Source organism: Ambystoma mexicanum, chromosome 5p, assembly GCF_040938575.1.
Source record: "Ambystoma mexicanum isolate Mex_15411 chromosome 5p, UKY_AmexF1_1, whole genome shotgun sequence".
Classification (NCBI taxonomy): domain Eukaryota; kingdom Metazoa; phylum Chordata; class Amphibia; order Caudata; family Ambystomatidae; genus Ambystoma; species Ambystoma mexicanum.
This window is the reverse complement of record NC_090930.1, coordinates 1145436439-1145460406: the sequence shown is the minus strand read 5'-3', so window position 1 is coordinate 1145460406 and position 23968 is coordinate 1145436439. Positions and strand designations below refer to the sequence as shown.

Sequence of the window (23968 nt, the reverse complement as noted above, 5' to 3'; positions counted from 1 at the left end):
TTGCCAACATGGTTGAAGGAGAAATGGAGACTGAAGAAGTGGCGCAAAAAATACAGTCAGACAATGCAAATGAGAAGCAAACAGTTAATTCATGGATGGCAACATGCCAGCGACCAGACATCAAGAGGCAGGAGAAAAGCGAGGAAACGCCTCACACGAAGAGAGAGATCAACAACAGTACATCCCAAGAAAAATAAAAATAACTGAAAGAAAACAAGAACATTGGAAAAAAAACTGAAAAAACAATCTCACAGCCAATTCCTAAAACCTCAAACAGCGAGGAACAGGATATACCAACAAACAACGTTGTAGGCCGACAATCGCCTTTGGGGAAAAATAGGATAACACAAAAGAAAGAAAATCAGAAACAAACTAAAAAGAACTCTGAAAGGAATAAAACAGGGAAATGCAAGAAATTGTAAGGAACTGTAGCAATTACAAAGGCAAGCATTGGTCTGCAAACCGAGAATAAGGAAGAGGAAGGCAGCAACCTAAGGACAAAAGTAAAGGAGAGCATCTTGAAAAATAAACCTGAAATAGAAAATTCTCAAGCGAGGAAAAAATCAAATGAAGCCCCTCAAAAAATGTTGGAATAAAATGGGCTCCAATCTTCTTGAAAAAAGATTTCCAATCTGCCAAAAAGAGCAATTCTTCGGCGAATATTGAAATGGCACAAGGCGATCGTAAGCAAAAAATTGTGCCTATCTTTGAAATGAAAAATCAGAAGATCGTTAAAGATTCGAGTGCTCTTATTAAATGCGACTACCCCCATCTCTGCTAATGAAACAGGATTAAACACCATATATGAAAACAATATTCGAAATGGAGAGGGAGAGTCGGTCAAATTGATCAGCTCAGGAAAGCAAGAGGATACCTGTTTGATATCGCAGTCTCCTTTAAAAACCAGTGAATGTTTGGAACAAAGCAACTTGAAAAACCATACCATCCAGAGAGTGTGGCTGAGACTGCGCTCTAACACAGGGCATCATAAATCATTGAGCAGGGCAGTAATTTTGAGCATGATAAAGAAAGTGAAAATCCTTCATTGTTTATCAACAGAAGATATAGAAAGTGTTAAATTCCCAATGTCACAAGATCGTTTTTTGGTGGAATTGGTACTAACCTCAGAGAATGCGAAAAAAAATCATGCTACAATAATCAGTGGAGCTAGAATCCTACGGATTGGAAGTCTCATGCAATGACTCGGGGGGGGGGGGGGGGGGAATGTATCAGTAAACAGAACACCTCATCAACAACGAATAAGGGAAGAGATGTCTCAAATGAACAGAACCTGATGAAAGAGGGAAGCAAAGAGATGGAACTAAAGGCAAAAGAAATTTCCCTCACACTTCTTCCAGAAATCCTTACGCAAGTACTACAGAAGCTAGGATTGGGAATACAGCAACTTTAGAAAAGATGACATAAATGTGTTCAGTTGGAACTCGCCGGGCTTCAGTGCTATAAGAGCAAAAGAAATCAGGGCACATCTATTCAATTTGGGTGATGCTGTCTTACTACAAGAAACCTGGTTGGTGAACCCATTGAACATCGAAGGTTATACTGTCTCCTGCTTACCAGCAGTACAAAAACCATTAGGACGACTGTCAGGAGGCTTGCTCATAGCATTGAAGAATCAGATCTTCAAAAACGTAGTAGAAATTGGGAAAAACACATTAGGTTTTCAAGCATGCAGAGCAAATGTAAACCTAGAAGGGAAACCCTCAACTTGGGTCTTGATAAATATCTACTGGAGCCCCGCCAGTTCGAAACTAGACATTTTTCAGGAAGGTTTGGGCCTACTACTGGAAAAAGTGAAGGTCGACTCAGTCTCCAGCAACATCATCTTGGCAGGAGACATTAATGCAAACTGCCTGCTCTCACAAAAATATGAGGCAAAACACTTGAATGCTGGGAAGACAAGTAGGGGTAGATTGTGGCAGGAATTCATGGAATGTTGGGACCTTAGAATGGTTAACTGCTCCCAAGAGAGTGACCAAGGAATATACAAAACATGGCACAGAGGGAAATCATCTTCTGCTATAGATTTTATTTTGTCTCTAAAAACCTACATGCTTTACCCTCCATCCTTACTCTAAAACGGGATGGGGGAAGTGATCATTCCAGACTTGAGTTAACATTCCAAAACATTCTAGGAATAAGAACAGAAAGAGAAACCCAGAACCTACAAGGAAATAATGGGAAAATTAGAGTCAGGAAATACAAGAATGGGGGATCTAAGCTCAATAGGCAGTTAAGAGATCCCCGAATCAATCTGGAAACCGGAATGCAATCCGATGAGGTTCAACCAATTTATTTGGGCAACACTAGCACCTGAAGACTCAGCAGGGAGGGAGAAGCAAAAACATCTCCACGCCTTCGATGAAACAACACAAAGGAGAAAAAGAGATCATAGAAAAGCACTGCGAGAAATCAAAAAAATAGGGTATCCGGTAGACCAATTGAAAATGGAAATAAAAAAAGAAAAAAACCAATTATAAATCATGGTCAATTTCACAAAGGGAAATCCGGATGCATATAGACGGGGAATATGTCCTCAAAATATTAAGAGAAAACAATAAAAACTTCTGGGAAGCATTAAGTCAATTTGAGGGGGAAATGGGTAACTCACTTTGTAACCTGGTCTCTGAGAAAGATTGGGTTGATCACTTCAGAGACTTACAAAAGTCAGTGTACCTGTCTCTTTATGACCATACCAGATATGACTTGGAAACTTAATATCAAAGAAGAAGAAATTTATGAAATCATAACCAACTCCTCAACATCTAAAGCCTCTGGACTAAATGGCCTGCCATATCAGACACTAAAAGGAGAACCGAAACTATGGTCCAAACTACTATCTTGTCTGTTCAGAGAAATCCTTAAACTGGCATTTCCAATTTTTTGGAAAGCAGCATTGGTAATACCCTTTCTCAAAAAAGGTGATCGTCTGACAGCTGCGAACTATAGGCCAATAGCACTGCTCGACATTGAAAGCAACATTTTTATGAGACTTCTACTAAACCACATTTTGAAATGGGTAGAAGATGAAATTGTATCGCGATTCCAACCAGGATTTTAAAAGGGACATTCGACAGCGATCAATGGCTTAATCTTAAACATTTTGTATGAACAAACAGGGAGTAAAAACTCTCCTCCATTGTATGGAGCATGGATCGATTTATCGAGTGCATTTGATGAGGTTGAACAAGCACTACTTTGGCAAAAACTGCGAAAGTGGGGAATGCCAGAAACACTATTATCAATCTTGGTGGAATTGCATAGAGCCACAAACCTAAGAGTTCGCCTAGATGGAAATGGGTCATTTGTCAAAACTTAGAGGTAAATAGGGGGTTCAGACAAGGGTGCCTAGGAGCACCCCTTTTCTTTAATCTGTTCTTAGCAGATATGGGAATGTTTCTAGAATCATCTGCGTTGGCCAGTCCGACCTTAAATGGGAGAAAGATCTGTTGGCTGGCTTACGCAGATGACATAGTACTTCTAGATAGAACAGCAGTCGGTTTGCAGCGTCTCTTAACAAGACTTAATGAGTATGTTGAAATAAACAGACTAACAATTAACCCAACCAAATCAAACATTCTAATCTTCAAACACCCATTGACAAAAACTAAATATAAGAGTTGGAAATTGGGGGGCCAATGCATCAGTCGTAGAAGTTATAAAATATTTGGGCTACAATATACACGCTAATCCAGCCCAATACAAGACATACCATGAGGTTATGGATAAGTTAATCCAAGCCGGCTCCCAAATGGTCAAATTGAGCCACAAATTCTGTAAATTTTCGATCCTCCAAATGGTAAAATACTACTTAGCAAAAAACGTACCAGTGATACTCTATGGACTGGAAGCTGAACTGAGTCTTTGGGTAACAAATTGGGAAACTTTTGAGGGTCGACTTTGGAAAAGAGCATTGGGCCTCCCAAGTTGCACATCCATAAAAATGTTTGAGGTTTCGAATTGGGCTTAAAGTCATTGAAGTGTATGGCAGATTGGAAACTGATTTCCCTATTTCGAGAGATAATTCTGGGTAAAAACTTCCCTGTATGAAGATCTCGGGGGTCAAAAATCACTGGGTAAATCGCCCCTCTTGAATTTACCTGGGGTGGGGGGGGGGGTTATGGAAAAATTGACAAAAATAGATCTTGATGTACAAACCTTGATCCAAAATCCGCTCCATATAAAAAAATTGGAACTGTTGGACTGGATTGAAACAATAGAAAACTGTTAGATGGATCCAGTCCAAAGTGCCTTATTGAGGGGGGAGAAGAAACTCGGGTATTTATCAGGTTATTTAATGAAATCCCCTTACAGAAAATCACGTTCAAACTTCCTCAGAATGAGATTAAATTTAATCCACTGTGGGGCAATCCTAGAGAAACGAAATCAAGGGGAGAAAGCTAGAAAACGGTTGTCTATTTGCATAAACCCTGCCAAGCAAACACTAAAACATCTGCTCATGGACTGTGAAGGCTCATGGACTTATCGCTCAAAACTATTTAGGAACTTTGTGCGCAGAGAAGAAGCTATTATATCGGATTTCTTGTGGGAAAGACTCATTTCGGCACAAACGTTGCATTATCATCGGCAGCTATACAGGTGTTAATTGTGAAATAGTCATCTAAAATGGTTCTCTGGGAAAATAGACCAACACAATATAGATTACTGAGATCACATCTGGAAGTGGCAGGGTTTGGCAAAGAAAATAATTATTTTGTTTTGTGAGAAATGTGTACATCTTGTAGTAATGCAAGTTGGTGAAATGTTGTTGAATTGTTTTTATTTACTTTTGTAAAGGCTTACTCAGACAAAAAAAAAAGACAATATCGAGATGGACTATGCCCCCTGTCAAACATTTCCCAGCTTCTGACGCTGGATGGCTATTTATCAAGATGAGGAATCTGTGGATGAAGAATCAATAGAAAGAACATTTACTGTTAAGTAATTTCTCATTCATTTAAGTGAGAAGGAGCTGGTCTGTGGTACGGGGAAGTGCAGTTCATGTAGGTGGAAGAGCGGCTCCTTAGTGCAGTGTTCTGAGTTCAAAAATGAGCTTGTTGAAAGATGCGCATGCTCACTCATGTGAGCCTTAAAAGCCTGCCCACTGAAAGTTTTAGCAGCACACGCGCTGCTGAGCAGTTCACTGGCCCTTTGTATCAGGGTGTCTGACAATGTACCTGTGAATAAGGCTTCAACTAAAAAACTTAGGAGATCAAGTTCAGTCGGGTCAGTCTTCCTTGCTCTGACTCCCCACTATACAACTCAGCACACTCCAGCATAAAATGGATCCCAGAAGAGCATACATTACTCTTGATGATGGACAACACAACCTCCTCTTCTAGGTGGACAGCAGACAGGAACTCCAGCTGTTCAGTCTAGCGTCAAACTCAAACAAGACGAGTCTTCATTAATCCCAAAAAACACATCTCCTTCCCAAACTGTTACAACTCTGTCTTGTACAAATAATCTGATGACATCTCCTCAAACCACCACAACCTTACAGGCACTCAGCACTCTGGTACTTTCAGCCTGCTCCTATCAACACTTCAGGTTTCGTGTCTGCCTACCCTTCTGCCTTACTAACATCAAACCTGCTTCTCTTTTCTTAGACAAGACCATTAACATGGCAGAGGTGTCTTATACAGACCACTTTACATACATTACATTGCCTGCCGTAAGACAGAAAATTGTAATGCAAGTTTCACACTGCACTTATAAAAGAAAAGTCTGTTTCACATCACTCGCAAAATTGTCTACATTCCACTTTCATATCACCCCAGAACATTTTCCCATGGCATTTATACATTGTCCTATGCTTCGCTAGGGTTCTTGAAGAGTCCTGTTTTTGGACTTTAAAGCAAGGTTAAACCTTTTGAGTTCCAGTCTGTGGACGAAGTGAAAGTGGAGGTCCTGTCATGTTATGAGTGGGAATGAGGTGTTCTTGCTATTCTGTTTCATTTTGTGATTGTAGGGGTGGTGTAAATGTCCTTGTCTGAAGTGGAGAATAACTGGTGTGGGGGGAAGAGTCCTGCAGTGTTTATCATTCTTTTCCATTCTGCAAGGTTGAATCCCATTCCCATTCCGGGGGCAGCTGGCAGTCTTTCATTTTCAATAGTTTTTATGTCATGCCCTGAAATCTCTTCTCCTGAATACACTGAAATGAAACTCCATAATGTGATATTAAAGCCGTGAGGAGTGAACGAGAATAATTGTGTGATCAATCATAATCCTCCCACTGACGTCCAAGAGACTGTGATCTTAAAACCCAGAGAAGGGAACAATGGGATTTGTTATGAGACCAATCATACAGTTCCTAGTAGCGATAAGGAGACCAGAATACTGAAACCTAAAAAAGTAAAAGAAATCATTATTGGAATACTTTTTTCTTTTTTGTATTAGTCAAAGAACCTCTTTGTAGAGAGAACTAAGAGGGGAAATAAGAAAATAAAGAACATTTATCAGTGAGAAGAACCAGACATGTTCAAATACATGTTAAAATCTTGATCAGTTACATGAACTGATCAAGAAAGTCACCAGAGACTACCTAAAATTCAAGTAATTCTCCTGTCCTTAGTTATCTTAGTGGTAGGGCCGGTTGAGGTTGGTTTGAACAGTGGACAGATTCGGTGAAGACATTCACTGACAAGCACATTAGCTAGTTTTGTTAGGTAGGGACTCATTATAGTATGGGGAGGGATGGGCATTTTGATTTCTTTGGTTAATAAAGAAAATAGTGAAATGTCTTCTCGCAGTCCGCGTCCTCCTCCTGGACTCTCGACAGCAAACTATTGCATATGCATGGCCCCAAGTGAGAACTGCCATTGATACAGGAGGGGGGGGGGGTGGATGTGGATGAAGCTAGCACAAAAGAGCTGCCTTTGATAAGGTCAGGGGAGTATACATTTTAAATGTTAGTTGCCTGTGTATACACTATGAAATGTTATGAATGATTAAAGTGATATATATATTTTAATGTATGTGAAAGGTTAATTTGAACCAGAAAACAATAAAACATGTTTTTTTTTTTTAAAACATGCTTTTTGAGTAAAGTAATTACAATCCAGTGTTTGGAGATAAAGGTATTATAATAATGCGTAAACCCTTTTGAAAAATTAGATAGGAAGATGGTTTTTTAAATGGCTTGAAAATAATTAAAATGTTATTGTTGTCTCGCAAAATAGAAGGTGAAATAGTTTGGCATGAACAAAGAACAATACATTTTCCAATATATCAAAATATATATTGTGAGTGAACTCATGAGATCACAATGTACTAGGAGAAAAACATAAAAGGCTATAGTGCAACGTTGTCCTAAATAAAACGTACAGGCACAATACACCAAGTGCAAACATCTTTCATGCGACTAGGATCAGGATCCTGCGAGCGATCATCATGAATTTTACTTAATTCACCATCTTTTTGGCTACTTTCTCGCTCATCCATTTCCTCTTCGGTATACTACAGCTTGTAAAGGTATGGCTGAATAGATGTACAAAATTATTGAGGATAGAGGAAGTAGAAAATCAATTGTGGGAGAAAAATTTAAAACTTGTAATTTGGATAAATGAGAAGAAACAGACATGTTATAAAAACCAATAGTGCAAAGACAACATAAGGTTTGACAGGTCAACTTGAGGGGCGGGTGATCTGATTTACTGCTGCGAGGGCACTTGAACCTAGGACAATGGATCAACTGATAAGATTATCACAAGATGGTGTTTTCCGACCAGTGAGTTTTGCACGTGTACATTTCAGAAAATCGGAAGTAAGATGCATTGCAAAAAGAATTCTGATTGATATATGCTCAAAAATACATGCCCTGAGACCAGACGGTAATGGCCACCTGAACGTAGGCTCCGTTACCCATTGAAAGATAAGAGCGCCTACCTCCCAATCCGTCCACGCTGAAAATGAATATAAAGGTATGTGAAATGGGGGCGAAAGAGGGGTGACCCCGCATCCACGAACGAAGTGCCCTTGGACGACCTACAGAGTGAAGACAGTGCAGCGGCCAAGCAGTCACTGTGCACAACATTAGTGCCCAATGCAGCTGGAAAGAAACTGCTGGGGCTTGGCGAGGTGCCGCCAAAGCAAGGGAAACACTGCAGCGGTCCGCTGCTGCGAGAGACCGGGAGCGGGGCGCGATGAGAGGAAGCGGTAGCCCAGCCACGAGGACTACTGCAGAGCCGGAGTCCCAAAGTAGGGCACATTAGTGCGGCCCGCTGCAGAGGTGCATGACACCCATTGGGAATCTGCAGGCTAGGGAGCGGGAGGAGGCATGGAGAGACGGAAGTCCCTCGCCAGAGACCAGAGCTCCTCAGGGGGGGTAGCACACTCTGTCCTGCCTGCAAAAGTCCCACCAGCAGTGAAGGCACAGGCCTCTCCTGAAGGTGCTGTAAGACCCAACTCGCTGCTCAGAGCTGCCCCCCGCATAAACTGGAGATGGACTACTGGGGTGGAGAGGGTCAGTGGAGGAGCAGGGCCGGAGGAGGAGGGCAAAATGGATTGAACTGTGAGGAAGCAGCGGATACCTCCCAGACTGGAAAGTGTAGACAGCTGAGACCCCCACAAGCTGAAACTTTGGGGGAAGGCCAGAATCAGAAAGACGGGGCTGGTCTGGTGAAATCTCATGGAGTGCGAGGCCCAGAGCATGCAGTAAGAGGTGGCTGTGGGAGAAAAGAACAAGCGCTCAATAATGCACAGGTCGAGGACTGCGCAGGTACAGAGCCTACCCCGCTTAACCACAGAGAAACTGCCAAAAAGACCCAGAGGGACCATGGGCCAACCCTCCAGAGAATGGAAGGAGGAGGCATAGCGTCCCAGCAAAAATACAGAAGGCAAGCTGGGCACTCAGGAGCCAGTAGATCAGACACTAAGCGCTAGATGGAAGGAGCCTCGATGGTGGAAATAAGGGCCCTCCATATGACATTCAACCGGCCATCTTGGAATTGCGAGGGAAAGTGGAGAAGATCTAGGAAAAGGTGGAAGGCCTGGAACACAACCAACTGAATGCAGACTTGGTGGAGATGAAATTGGATGCTAGAATGACAGGTCTGGAGCTCAGAGAAGTGTCCCTAAAACCTGATGACCTGGAAAATAGGGAGCATAGAAATAACCTCTGAATAATAGGTGAAGGGTGGGGATACACCAGCTCATGTAGAGAAGGTGGTACAGGACATGGTGTACCTTCTTTAACAGTCTGAAGGAGGCAAGACAGTGCAGATTGAGCGGGCCCACAGAGTGGGGGAGAGCATTCAGTGGCGGCCCACGCACCATTGTCGTGAAATTCCACCATTACAAGGAGAAAACAGATTCTGTTGAGAGCAAAAAATTGAATACCTGGGCTCCAAAGTGAGGCTATTCCAGGATCTGTCTGGTTCCTCACTTGGACGTAAAAGGCACGGTTGCCTGTTGACGAAGTGGCTCATGGACAAGGAGATCCGATATAGGTGGGCCTACCCCATTGCACTGCTCTTCGAGAGAGTAGGGGAAGAGTATAGAGTCACCATGGCCAAAGAAGCATAGCACATTTTGCAACACCTAACAGGAGTTGTGTCCGGTGGTCCATCCAGCCTCCACTCCTCAAGAGACTGTCTCCCACAATGGACTTCTGAGACGCAAAAGAGGCGTGGGTGGGAAATTGTGAATTTGAGTGGTCTCTCGCCGACGAAGCAGTCATGACTGGAGCCAAGGGAAAGCCGGGCTCACAAATGGTGTGGATGGGTGGATGGAACTACTCAGAGACTTCCAGCAGGTTGGTGACCCTTGCTTGTAAAAGGGCATCTCTAAAGGGTGAATGGTGGTTAGGTTCTCCATGGTTGGGAGATTGTTTTTGCAAATAAAGCGAGGGTGGGTGAAGGGGGACGTACGGGGGAAAGTTCAATGGTTGTGAGAAGACTTGCGTGTAAAAACCGGAAGTGGTGTGTGTGACAAAGTTCTTGATATGGCGGGAGTGAAGAAGACAAAGGGGGGAGAGAACATAATGCAAATAGGTACACTTAATGTGAAAGGGCTCAACTCCCCCTCCAAAAGATCCTTTGTGGTTCATGAATTTGAGGGCCGCCCTCAACATGTTTCTGCAAGCCGGTGAAGAGGCCCCTGAGGGGGAATAGGGGAGATTGGCCAGGCTTTCTGGGACTCTGGCACAAGGAAGGGTGGGCATACTGTTGCATAGGGGCCTCCGACTAGCGGATGCTGATGAGATAGCTCTGGGGCATGGGGGTAGATTGTTGTTGGTTCAGGGAAGGTTCGAAGGAGCTTGGGTTATGTTTGCTTCCGTGTACACTCCCAATCAAGGTCAGAAGACATTTAACGAGGAAGCATTAGATACCATATGGGCCAGGCAACAGGGATTAGTCCTAATCAGAGGGGACTTTAACTCGTGGGGTGAAGCATAACTGAAAAGGCTCTCGTAAGGAAGTGGAACAGACCAGAGTAGAACATCGGGTTGGGGATGCGTTCAGAAGAGTCCCGGAGGCAAGGGGCTTAGCCGATGTGTGGCGTGTCTCGCACCCAGGTCAGAAGTGCTATACATTCGTCTCGGGAGTCCACAGTACCTTCACTAGCATAGATTATCTGTTGAAGGATAAGGGGGCATGTAGCGCTAGTGCAAAGCTGTGAAATTCTCCCGGTGGGTTGGTCTGGCCACAGCATGGTTAGCATGGACCTTGATGTAGCAGGGATGAATAAAGGGGATGTAATAACTTCCTGTGGCGGTACTCGGTCTTTGCCCAGCAGCTAACTATAGCAGTAAAAGTCTAACTCGGAGTGAATGACAACTGTGAAGTGGGAATGAACACATTGTGGGAAGCCGGCATGGCCACCTGGCGGGGGTTACTGATCAAGGAAGGGGCCAGACAGAAACGAGAACGCAGGTTGACGAGAGATGAGCCCTGTAAGGAATTTGTGGACATGGAGGGTGAGTTACACGAGGAGGGGCGACTATGAAGAGGAAGGCCTAGTGGAGGGAGACCAAGCTGATGCTTTGTTGGCAGCTAGGCTCAGGGCGTAGAGAGCTGACAGATGGGTTGATTGTGTCCAGTGGGAGGCGGAGACGTGGGTCTCAGCCTCGGAGGGGATAGCGGAATGCTTTGTGCGTTACTATGCAGAGTTGTATCCTCTGCAGTGTGACTACAATGATCCTGTTCCAGGCACACTTTAGGGCTTGTGGCATTAGCACTGAGCAGAGACAACACTTGCATATTGCACACTTATAATGAAAAATATTTCATAAACGATACAGCCAGGTATTTAATATAAAATATAAAGCTTGAGGATATTTCTAATTCCCTTTACACCCATCATGCCCTGCAATAGACCCCTCCGACACTGAGGTAGCAGACATCTGCAAAGCTTTCCCTCCGGCAACTTGCAGCTCTCCGGCCGTGAGTCTCCCCCTCCCTATGACTGAGGTCACCCCTTTATACATGCAGGTAACAAAGTGCTGAGCATACATATTCGAGAAACTCCTAACACTTTGTGTCAAGTTTAAGGCTAGCATGGTACACAATTTCATAAACACACTTTTGTTGATGGGAACTGCATTGCTATTTGTCTGATGCATAGTTCCTTCTTTGTAGGAACCTCTTCAAGTAAGAACAATGTAGAGATTCCAAGATGGCCGCCGACACAAGGTGACGTGTCGGCGGCAGCTCCTCAGCCACCAGGCCAGGTTTTCGGCAGTTCTACCACCCCCTCGAGGGCAAGCGACCCGCATTAAGAGCGGAGCATACCCCCACAGGGTAATCCCTATAAAACGGGCTGTGCGGAGAGCCGAGAGGTGCGAGTCAGAGGGAGGCACAGGTGCTGTGGCCACGAAAGAGTGTTGGGCCGAGCACAGGTGTGTACAAGGTGGACCTGTGAGAGGCGGTGGGTTGGGGCAGCGGGAACAGCCCACACTGAGTTGACAAGGGTGAGGGATGCCCTCGGGGAGAGGCATAAAGTAGAACCAAAACGGCGTACACCGGCAGCGGCTTCCTGCGTCTGGGAGGAAGAGCAGCTGCAGAGGAGCAGCGTTCACCCCCAACACCATCCGAGAGAGCAGCTGGCCTGGAGAGGTAGGGCCGTGGCCCAAGGGGGAGCAGTGCCTGACTGCAGGCGGGGGGGAGCCGGGAGCCGTTGGACACATACAGGGTGAGCCAGTGTTAGGCACTCCCGGCTCAGTACTCGGACCTGCTGCGGCAAAGGGCAGGTGAAGACAGCGAGGCCCTGACTAGATCTTATAGCACTCTTGATAGAGGTACACAATACAGCACTTACTGCAAGAAGACCAGGAGGGGATGTAGGTGGAGGTGCCCTGGCTCCAGAATGAGTGAGGCCGCAAGAGACAAGAATCCCGGGTCACCCGTCAGAAAAGCTCGGAGTCGCCCAGGTTGGGGGCGGGACCTTATTCCTTGGACACTTCGAGTGCACAAGTTAACGCGAGCAGTATCTACCGGCGCAGGCGCCACACGCCTGGCCTCCTGAGCACCATGGGCAGGGGCGAGAGCCTTTGGGCTATAATCAAGAGGAACACTTGGGCTCGGAGGATAAGCAGGCCCGGGGCACAATAGACTGAGATACGCAACCCTGAACGGGGACCAGGGATTGATTCTGTGGCCAAGGCCTGGCCCCCAGTGAACCATACACCGCTGTTGGGGAGGAGGACGGGGGGTACGGGCCCCGAGAGAGAAGTAGATCAGGGCAGGACGGGGGGTCCCCTTGCAACCCTGTGTGGCTCGGCCTGTAGGGCAAATACCATCCCTGGGAGAGAACTTTGAGGCCCAAGAAAGAGGCTAACCCAGTAACAGGGTGCAGTAGCTGGGAGTGGAGGAAGGACCCTGTTCCCCTGACTGCGATCGTAGGTAGCGGGGCCTTCGGCCTGCCCCCAACAGAAGAGCGCAGGCAGGGCCTGGCAGAGCAAATGTCAGCCAAAGTGAAAAGCAGAGGCACGAAAGTGCCCCCCACACTGGGGGGGACACTATTGACACCCTCCCTATACTGTGGACGGCCCTAGAATCAAGAGACCTGGGTGGAAACAGCTTGGACCGGGCGGCACACAGTAAGGACTCAGCAACAGGATACCAGCACCAATGACAAGACAAGCCTTTCATGGAGAGATGCTGTCCCTCCAGGAGACCTTGACTAAAACATTCCAGGAACAATTTCAGCTGCTATGCTCTGACCTCAGCGGAGATGAGGCAAGATGTAGGTCAGCTAGGGGAAAGAACGGACCTGCTTGAAGAAGGTCTCCAGGAGGTGGACAAGGTGGTCATGGCAAATAGCGAGGCCATAGAACACCTCAATGTGGTGACCCAGAACCTTGGAATTCAGATGGAGGACATGGAAAACAGGTCAGGGAGAATTAATATCAGAATTAAGCTATTGCTGAAGTCGGTACAAGACAGAGACTTAAAGGAGGAGACTCAGAGGATCTTTTTTTTGCGGACCTGCTAGGAGATGCTGTCCCTGGAATAGTTGAGTTGGATCGAGTTCACAGATGTCCTGACGGTGTTTGCGAGATACAGCCAGAAATAAGCAGTCCTGAGGGCACCCAGGCTACAGGAACCAGTGAAATACAAAGACACTCAGATCTCTTTATACCAGCACCTAGCTAGCAGCACATTACTCAAGCATTGGCAAATGGGTCTTATTGTCAAGGAGCTGATTAAAAGAGGGATTAAGCACAAGTGTACCTTTTCCTTCGGCCTGGTGTTTGAGTGGGAAGGAGTACAGAAGCGAGTAACCTGCCTACAGGAGGCAGCAGACATACTACACCTGGATATAGGAAGCGACCAGCTGGGAGGGGGACCATTCCCAACGGAGAACAGATCAAGGCCAACACCGTGGGAGTGGACGACGACGGCGGGGGAGAGGCGCAGAAGGCAAGCAACACTGAGAGGCCCACGTCTGAAAGGGGGAGAGGAGGCCAACGAGGGAGGAGGAAAGGAAGGATGGAGGAGGGGACGAGTTTATAAGCACTAATCGTAAAGGGTGTGGTGGACAAATAGGTGCATTTAGGTGGCGCCTGGTATATGGGAGGAGGATAAAAGGAAGGCTACTGTAAGCAGGATACGAACACCTAAAACTTAAAATGTGTAACACAAAACGCAAAAGGGCATAATGCACCTCTCATAAGAAAGAAGTTGGAGAGGTTGTCTAGGGATGCAGGACCAGATGTTTTGGCACTGCAGGAAACCCACCTTCTGCGAAAAGACCAGGGGCGACCGAAATTGAGAGGCTTCTCCCAGATGTACTGCACCTCCTGGTCCGACCAAAACAGGGGGGGGGAGTGTCACAGGCTATTTAAAACCAGTATGGACTTTAGAGTATCAGGGATTAACAGGGATAAGAATGGGAGATGCATACTAGTAAAAGGGGAATTAAAGGAACAACATACACCATGGCGTCGGCATTTGCTCCCAACACTGGTCAGGAATTGTTTGAGGGGTCTTTTGGAAGTATTGGAGGTCTTCGCAAGGGGTCACATAATCCTGATAGGAGATCTCAACATGGCTTGGCACAAGACGTGGGACAGGACGACCCAGGGGGATTTGGGAGCGTTAGTAGTAGCGTCACCCCAACTGCGAGATGGGGTTGAGGATGCAGGACTGAGGGACATGTGGAGGGCACTGAAGGGTGAATTGGAGGGGTATACATTCCTTCCTGGGGTTCATGGGTCTCAATCTAGAATAGACTATATATGGGTGTCAGCGAATCTACTGGGTAGGTTGGAGGAGGTGGAAGTAGGCCCTCTGGGGATAGCAGCCCACTAGATGGTGATGATGAAAGTGACTCTGCAGGGGCGATCTCAGGGCATATGGAGGTGGAAAATTCCAGGGGAGTTACTAAGGAATCCAGTGATTCGGGAAGACCTGGGGGAGAAACTTAAGGTATTTATTTTAGCTTAACAAGACGTCTGACACGGGGGAAGAGCATTCGGTGGGATGTGTTTAAAGCGACTGAGGGAGGAACACATTGCTACAAAGGGTGAAGCAGATGAGGGCCCTAGAGGTCCAGTTAAAGGGAGAGGTGGAGGAGGCAAGGAAAAGGGCGGCCGAGGCTCCCACCAGAAAGGCACTGAGGGTTTATAGGCTAGCTGTGGGGCAAATGGGCGTGCTTCGAACAAAAATGTTATGCAAGAGCCAATAAAACTGATGCACTGTTGGCGTGCCTATTGCGGGGAGCAAGGGACAAAAATACGATCATAGCTATAAAGGATGAACAGGGTACCCATCAGACTCATTCAGAGGAAATACAAGAGCATTTGGCTAGGTATTATGACTCCCTATACTCATCCCAAAACCCACTGAGCCAACAGCAGATGGACTTCCTGGGAAAAATACAGCTCCCCAGGCTGGACCCTGGCGCCCAGGGTGCACTGGGTTTGGAAGTCACAGAGGAGGAGGTTATTATGTCTAACGCGAAACTCCCCGGGACCGGACGGCAAAACCTACACACCACTCCTGGTCCCCAACCTAACACAATTATTTAACACCTTCGGGACCACTGGACGAATCACATCCTCCATGGAGGAAGCCAAGATCACCATTATACCCAAACATGGCAAAGACTCCTCAGAGTGCTCTTTGTTTAGGCCCATAGCACTCATGTACGTAGATGTTAAAATCTGCATGAAAATATTGGCTAATAGGTTGGAGAGCCACCTCCCCTCGCTGATCCATCAGGATCAGGTGGGTTTCGTCCTGGGTAGACAGATGGCGGACAATATCAGGAGGGTGGCCCATTTAGTAGACCTAGTACGTAAAACAGCTACTCCATCGGTCCTGCTTTCACTAGCTGTGGAAAAGGCATTTGACAGAGTGGAGTGGTCCTTCCTGTTTAGGGTAATATAGGAAATGGGCCTGGGGGGAGATTACCCAAGAATGGTTCAAGCCAACTACAACACGCCAACAGTTAGCCTGATGGTGAATGGGTCTATGACGTGCTATAAGACTAGGAAGGGACACAAAGCAGGGGTGTCCGCTCTCCCCACTGTTGTACGCAATCTACCTTGAACCATTACTGCAAGCAATACGGGAGGCGGAGGAGATCCGGGGCATTCCCTTTGGGGAATGCAACACAAGGTAGCAGCATTCGCTGATGACATTTGCTGATGACATTACCAGGCTGGGAGACTGAATAAGAGCATGTAGGGATCTGCTGGGGAGGTTCGGGGAAGCATCAGGCCTGCGGATTAATGTTAATAAATCTTAGCTGCAAAATGTAACGCAGGGAGGGGAAGAAGAGGCAGAGTTGAGAATGTCAACCCCCTTCATGTGGAACGCAGGGGGGGGATCACATACTTAGGGGTTAAAATAACACCAGCATTGCCGGGATGGTATGGAGCCAACTACCCACCCATACTAATGGCAATAAAGAAGGATTTCCAAAAATGGCGAAACCTCAGGGTGTCATGGATGGGGAGGATGGCGGTGGTAAAAATGGTCACGCTCCCCGACTGCTTTACTTGTTTTAGGCGATCCCGTTGGCTATACCGCCTACTTTCTTTGGGGAACTGGGGAAAGCAACAAGAGTTCATTTGGGAGGGGAAGAGGCCATGAATCAGCCGTCACTTGTTAATGGCACCAATGAGAGAGGGGGATGGCTCTCCCCAACTTCCAGCAGTACTAGGAGGCAGCAAAATTGCGGCTGGTAATGGAGTGGTTCTCTGGGGCTGAGGGGAAGCATTAGTTTAGTTTATTCATTTGTAATGCGCACCAGACCCGGGGGTATGAGGGCGCAGGAGCAACAAGGTTATTCACAGCTTGGTTACAGGTTACTATGCTTTACAGTATTACAATATGTCAGTGTAGGAAAACATTTACAACAAGTTTACAATAAAGGCAGGTAATTTACAAATAAGCCTATTTTACATGGTGTACAGCATTGGGTTAAAATGGATAGGGCAGTAGCACAACATGACTTGAGGGGAAGTACTTTTGCTGCTGAGACACCATATGCCGAAACACCTCTACATGAGCGGTATAACCAAATTGCTAACGTACACCTGGGATGAACTGGTGAAGAAACAGAGAATCACTACTTCCCCACTCTCCTTTTAGCCCATCTTTAACGATGGAGACTTCTGCCAGGGTACGGGGCGGGAGGCCTTTAGCAAATGGCGGAAGGGGGCTCTAGGCTAATTTGGGATTTGTTCCAGGACAAAAAGGTTCGACCCTTTTAAAGGGCGCAAACAGGAATTTGGGTTAGAGGAGAGGGAGAGACACAGGTATTTCCTGCTGCAGCATTGGTTGATGAACGGGCAGATTAGGGCAGCGGCTACCCGACAGTTTACTCTGTTTGAGAAATTTCTGTTCACACAGGACGGTTCAAAAGGCCTCATTTCCAAGCTCTACAGATTATTAGATGATGCTTCCCCTCAAGCTCAGTGGCCTTTTGTGGCGCAATGGGAGCAGATGACGGGGCAGGGGATTGACAAAAAGGAGTGGGAGAGCCTCTAGAGGGGAATTCCCAAAATAGCAAAGGCGACTCAACTTCAGGAAATGTGGTATAAGTTCATGTATGGGTGACATTATACCCCTGCCCACTTGCACAGTATGTATTCTGACACATCTAAAGACTGTTTGAGGGGATGCAGGGAAGAGGGTACAGCATCCCATATATGGTGGAAATGCCCCAAAATCTCGCCCTTTTGGCGAGAGGTGTTACAGGCACTAGCCCAAGCTCTTGGGGCGGGCCCAGAAGAACCCCCGGAAAGGGTCCTTCTGGGGTTGAAAGGGGGTGAGATAGAAGGGAAAAATAGAGGTCTTGGATAAGGTTAGGGTGATCATGACCCTGGCAGCAATGCTTTTAATAGCCCAGAGGTAGACGGGAGCTAGTGTCCCCACAATGCAAGAGTGGCTGTCGAAAGATTTGGGAACTGGTTGCCCTGAAATGGGTCACATTTGCAATGAACAATAATCTGGGGAAATTTGCTAGTGAATGCGGTGAGATAATGGCCTTCCTGAAAGACGATTTTAGGGGTCAATGGTGCCCCCAATGTTTGAAGCTCCTGGACCTGTACTAATGGACCCCATACAAGAACTGAGTGCAAGAGGGCGAGGCTGCTGGTCCCTGGAAAGGGGGCGGAGGGGAGGAAGTGTTTAACATGTTGTAAAATAAATCAAGAGAAGTTTAAAAAAAATGGGCTATGTAGCACAGCGGAAAACCTATATGTTGCTCAATGGCGCACTCACTGATACTCACCTTTGATAATCTCCATCCTATTTGGTTCTTTACAGTCCCCATTAGGTAGAACTCGTGGAAGACCACTGCATTTAAAATTATTCCAAATAAGCCACAAACAGTAAAACCCTAAATTCTGACTCCCTTCAAATTACCTCCCAATGGATGAGAAACACCTAAGAAACTAAACCTCAACCCTTCCTGCCCCACCACACATCTTACATAAATTGATTACACCCTCTAGGTGCAAGCTCCAGTCTGTTCCCCAATTCTCAATCGCGATTCCTCAATGAATCTAGTAGTCTAGTTCCCTCCGGGTTCCAAAATGGATAGATACCATCACACTTTAACACCGTATGTTTGCAGCAAACTGCCTGCATTTAGGCCTTTCTCTTCAAGCACCTTTTTAATGGTGTCTAACAGTCTCCTTCTATAGGTCCTCTAGTGTATCGGGGAAGGTAAAAATCCACTTAACCCTCTCAAAAGAAAGGCTCTTCCTCCTGGAGAGAGGCGAGGAGATGATTTCAAAGATCTCCTCCCTTGTCACTACTTACCACTTGCACCATCATTTTTGTACCCTGTCCTCACACGACCCTACTGCAAAGTGTTGGCATTTGGCTAACAAAACCTGAAGAATGACCCTTGGCAAGCCCATTTGTTCTTACAGCCAGGCTGTGCAAAGATACTTCCAATCGATTCCTCCTTCTGGGAATCCCAACAGCTGCGTTGATGAAGCACTAGGGAAGTTCTCCAGTCGCTCAGCCTGTGCTTACCTCGGTTTGTTCATTTTCACTAGTTGGTGAGCATGTTCTGCCTGTATCTCTTCCGTTTGTTCCAAAGACCTTATTTGAAACAGCATGGTGGTGTGTTCAATGTGTGTGGAAATTTTTCCAGTTTTAAATCCCACATATTCAAGGCTGCAAAGCATTTTCATGTTTGCCTAACTAGAGGGGGTGGGTGGAGCAAGAAGAAATGACCTATACCAATAGGCTGCTTGTGTTTTTCCCCCTTGGAGCAAAAACAAATCAGACTGCTCTACCGGCACATGCATTTGCGCATAAGTAGGTTACCACTCCTGCTCACTGCTCCGTTCTTTCGGTGTTACTCTGGAGCTATTTCATCAATTGTCTTGTGCAAGGGGAATATTTCAGCTGGCCAGTGATCATTCTAGCAATATCAATGTGTGACACTTCCATTTGCGCCTGTGGGCCTCCAGCATTTCTCAGACCACTTATCTGAGTGAAAAGGTCCACCAGTGGGGGGTGGTTCAGCTGTTCAAACCCAACACGCTTCCGTAAGGTGGTTTGCTTAATACAGGATTCAAAATTGGCCTGATCCTGACTTCTAATGGCCACCCTGCAGACTTCAGCCCCCCCCACCCCCCGGCCCTCCTTGTCACTGACACAATAACCCCCTACAACCACTCCCACGCCTCATTCAGTGGCACTTTCGTGGCCCCTTACTGCCTCCCCCATGCTCTTTGCCACTTTGCACTCGCCCCAAGGTCTCGGCATGCAACGTCACAGCTAATTTCCATGTGCTACCCACTGAGTGGCAACAGGAATACCTGCTCACCATAGTTGCGAATTTCATAACCATATTGGCAGTAGGGAATTCTGGCAGTCGGATGAGTCCATCATTAGAGAGTCTCATCGTACATCCTGCTGACAGGGTTGTATTGGGCGTGGGGGGGTGTTATGATGTACACTTTAATCTTCTGGATGTGGAAAACCTCCCAGCCATAGGATTCAATGGTAGAATCCCAGACATTCGGCAGAGGAGTCCTGTTTGTGAGAAGGCAGTGCACCAGCTGAAAAGATGTAGGCGCTGCTCTGTGCCGCAGAATGCCATGCACGTAGAAGCCAGTAAGGGGTGTGTAGGTCTCATAACGTTCATCAATTGCTGTCTTTTTAATATGTCTGTGCTTAAACTAATAACGTGCAATCTTAGGTTAAACTTGTTTTAAGACTTAATGGGAATGTAGTAGGTATAGTGGCATAATAATGTAAGCACTGTGTCAAAGTGCACCACATTGTGTACCCATGAAATAACTATGGATGCTTAAAAACGTGTGCAGGTTAGAATTTGCCCGGTATAACCTTTAATATGGACATCGTAAAATGACGTTGGTTCACTGAGCTGAACTGATGTCTTTCTAATATTTTTGTTCCTTAATGTCTTGTGCATAGCCTAACTTCCACACGGCCATAGTCCCACCCTACCTTTACAGATGAAAATGTTGGGCCAACTCAAACACAGTTGTGTTCTTTCAGAAGCAAGCCCTGGCATTTTGAGTTAAAGGTTTCATCTGTATGCTCTGACAGAGGAAAAAGGTAGCATTTTGGGGCATTTTGGGGCTCTTCATTAAAGGTTTGATTTTACTGGGGCAACTCGTGGCACGTTGGGGGAGAAGTCGGCACGTGTGTCCTTGGACGGACAAATGCTGTCATTTTGGGGCAACGCCATCCCTTGTATATCTTTACAGGGACAAATGCTGTTATTTTGGGGCAACGCCATCCCTTGTATATCTTTACAGGGACAAATGCTGTCATTTTGGGGCAACCCCATCCCTTGTATATCTTTACAGGGACAAATGCTGGCATTTTGAGCAAAGGTTTGACCTTGGAGGGGGGAAATGCTGTCATTCATTCTGTGGGGCAAAGTCATCGCGTGTGTACTAAGGGGGCAAATGCAGGCAATATTTTGGCAATCCGTCATGAGTGTGTTCCTACAATTGCAATACTAGATTATTTTGTATTCTCTCTGTACTGCAGATCTACACAAAATTCAAATGAACAGCCAGGCATCTATTTATTTGTCTTCATGCTTGTACTGCATGTTTATTCCTGTGCGTAGTTACACATTTCTATTTGCTTTCATTTTTTTTTCACTGACATACTCTCCAATAGAAGTCCTTGCGCTCGGTCAATGACAAGAAGTAACTAGCAATTGTAAAGGAAAGCTTGTGGATTTAAGTGTAGTGGCACCTACTAATGGCATTGCCAATTAGATTACAATTTTGCACAAGGGTCTGTATGACTTGACTGCCATGATTCCATCCATAGCCTCCCCTTTTCTCCAGCCACTTCTCTTGAAAACCCCACCCTAACCTACATCAGCTGGGTTCTCAGAGTAAACATTTTCCATTACCAGCCTTGTGTCTAATGCAACCCAAGGGGCATGTGATTTTTATTTGGGGATGTGGAAGAGCGAGGAGGCAGGTGGGGGGGGGGGGCAAAGGAAGTTGTCTGCAACAATTGCTGCTGTGCCAAACGATATTTGCATAGAAATTAATTATTCACCTTATTACATGTCTTAATCGCTTCTACTTCCCTTTCATCCCCCCGTTTTTCATTATTGGACTCTTTACCATCTTTTCCCATTCAACCCCTTGCATTCCCACCTTTTTTTCCTCTGTATTTTACTGGACATACATCACAAACATTCCTAATGAATGTTTCTGTCTGAGAGTGACTTTTAGATATGATGTTCCATGTTTGTTGGCCATCCATTTCCTGCCAAATATTCTTATTCTTGATCTGAATTCATTGTAAGGTCTTTGGTGAGTGATTTCACAGATTGGATGTACGCAGCCGAGCATTCAATAAACATGCCACACCATCACATAATGTCTTTCTCCAATGCTTTGGGAAATGCGGCATATTTACCAGGAAAGTAGTAGGGTCAGTTTAAATTGAGATTGTTCATCCAATATTGTCAGTGGTCCCCTGTTCTGATTGGAGTCCTTTTGATTTTTTTCTTCTAGGTACCAGAAGTTGTGGAAAAGCTATGTTAAGCTGCGTCATCTACTGGCTAACAGTCCCAAAGTGAAGCAGGCTGACAAAATAAAGTTGGTTCAGAGGGAGGTATGCTTTTCTGGTTTCTTATGTTGACTATCAGCAGACCGCTTCTAATGATGCCTCGTGTTAAAATTGGTGTCGAAATGTGTAATATAGCTATCTGCTTGGGCTAACAATCCCTGCAGATGTTATCACATTCTCGAATGTGTGGATATTTTCTTTCATCATTCATCAGGTGTTTTAAAATGGATTTTTCTCTGGTTCCTGGTTTCAGAAGATGGCATATTCCTAATGGCTCTGAATATCATTCTATCTGTCCATTAATGCTTGCTGTGCAGTACTGTTTTAAGGGAGTGATTGAAAATGCTGTAGTGTTGCGTTTTTAATAAACAATGTTACATCGCTCTGTGAACGGACTAAACTATAATTCACAGGCTCATGGGTAGGGCAAGAGCAAAGGTCTGCTTACCTGCTTGTGTAGGCGTTATAGGCGCGTGAGAATGATGTTATGAGTCCTGCATGAGGTGCATAGAAGGCCGGAGCTGGCTACTTAGTTCTTTTCGGATCCAAAGGCTTTCCCCTTTTGCTGCTTGGTGGATAGAAACCGAGACGTTTAGAGCCCGGGGAATGGTCAAGATTTAAAGAACCTTTTGAACATCAGGGTGATTCTTTCTTCTTGTGTGGAGTGGAAGGATATGACACGTTATAGTATTTCGAGTAGATACAGCTGGAAGTCAGAGGCTCGCCTGTGCAGCTAAGACTTAAAAAAGAAAATACATGTTAATGGAGCCAGGTTGGGTACAAACTTGCTCATTGAGACCCCTACACGTGTGTGCCTGTCTGGACTCCACCACCATCCCAAACGGGGTGAGTGAGTATATTTTGCACAATCTGCTGCTGTTTCTTTTTTCCTCTTTTGCATGGTTGAGACACTCTGAATTCCGATTCATACTCATGTTCCCCCCACCCCCTGCCTTCAGTCTCTGACCCTTGTAACCCTAGCTGGACTGCACACCCTGCAGTGTTCTTATGACTTGCTTCCAGGTTTTTGGCAAATAGAACCTTAAAGTGAACGCCATTACATCTCCAGCCATGCCCCTGTGCCAGTCACAATTGATTGGTCGACCAAGAAAAAACGGAAAGAGTTGTAGTTTAACAAGAGTTTGCACCCCAACATTGATACAGTTCCTCCAGTTTTGCACTGGGGTAACATAAAAGTAGCACTTGTGGGCAAAATGAATTCACTAGTCACTGAGAAAAAGGAAATCTAAGTTAGAGGAACCACACACTGAACGGGGCAGGGGTGGGGGGGACATGAAAGTGCAATGAGGATGCAGTGATGGAATGCATCAAAACCTAAGGTCACAAGGTTACCTATTTCCTATCAAGCCTTTACATGTATTCAGAGGCAAATCTCACAGGCCCACAGCTGGACTTCATTTCGGGGGCATCCTCTTGAAACTGGTTTATTCTGTCTATAGGAGAATGCGGGATGTCCTATATGGGACTACAAAAGGTTTTGCCAGGTTTGGTGTCAAGCGACATGCCGGAGTTTCTCAAGAAATGAGACTATCCCTTGCCCCAGAAAATGCTAAATTACCTGAACTCAATGTGTACTAGACGTTCTGCAATTCCCAAGACTTGGCTACATTTCACAAACACAGGTTTTCCCATAACAGTAAATAACCAAATCTGTTTCTCTTGTATAGATCTAAATGACTCCAAAATATTGACTATATAGTCCTGGCCAAGGTCCTAACCAACAGGGTAGAGAGTTGGATAATGGAACTGATCTACCCTGAACATGGCAAGTACATGTGTGGGCTGGTGTAGGAGGGGCTGTGACTGTTATGCAAGGTCATCTAACCACTGTGTAAGACGAGCATTGTATCAAGAGAGATGACCCAGACTACAGATATATATTTCTAAACAAAGCTTTATTAAGAATCAGGATGGTGTAATAACTAACTAGCCCTATGCTATGG

General features: G+C 45.8%; 1 protein-coding gene across 2 annotated transcripts in view; it reads left to right on the top strand.

The window, feature by feature from the left end:
- The window catches only part of DROSHA (drosha ribonuclease III), a 1388683-nt gene that overhangs the window by 899934 nt on the left and 464781 nt on the right, over window positions 1-23968 (top strand). For both annotated transcript variants that reach the window (XM_069613610.1, XM_069613611.1), the window contains exon 15: window positions 21950-22049. In XM_069613610.1, coding sequence (XP_069469711.1) covers window positions 21950-22049 — 100 coding nt within the window. The remainder of the gene's footprint in view (window positions 1-21949; window positions 22050-23968) is intronic.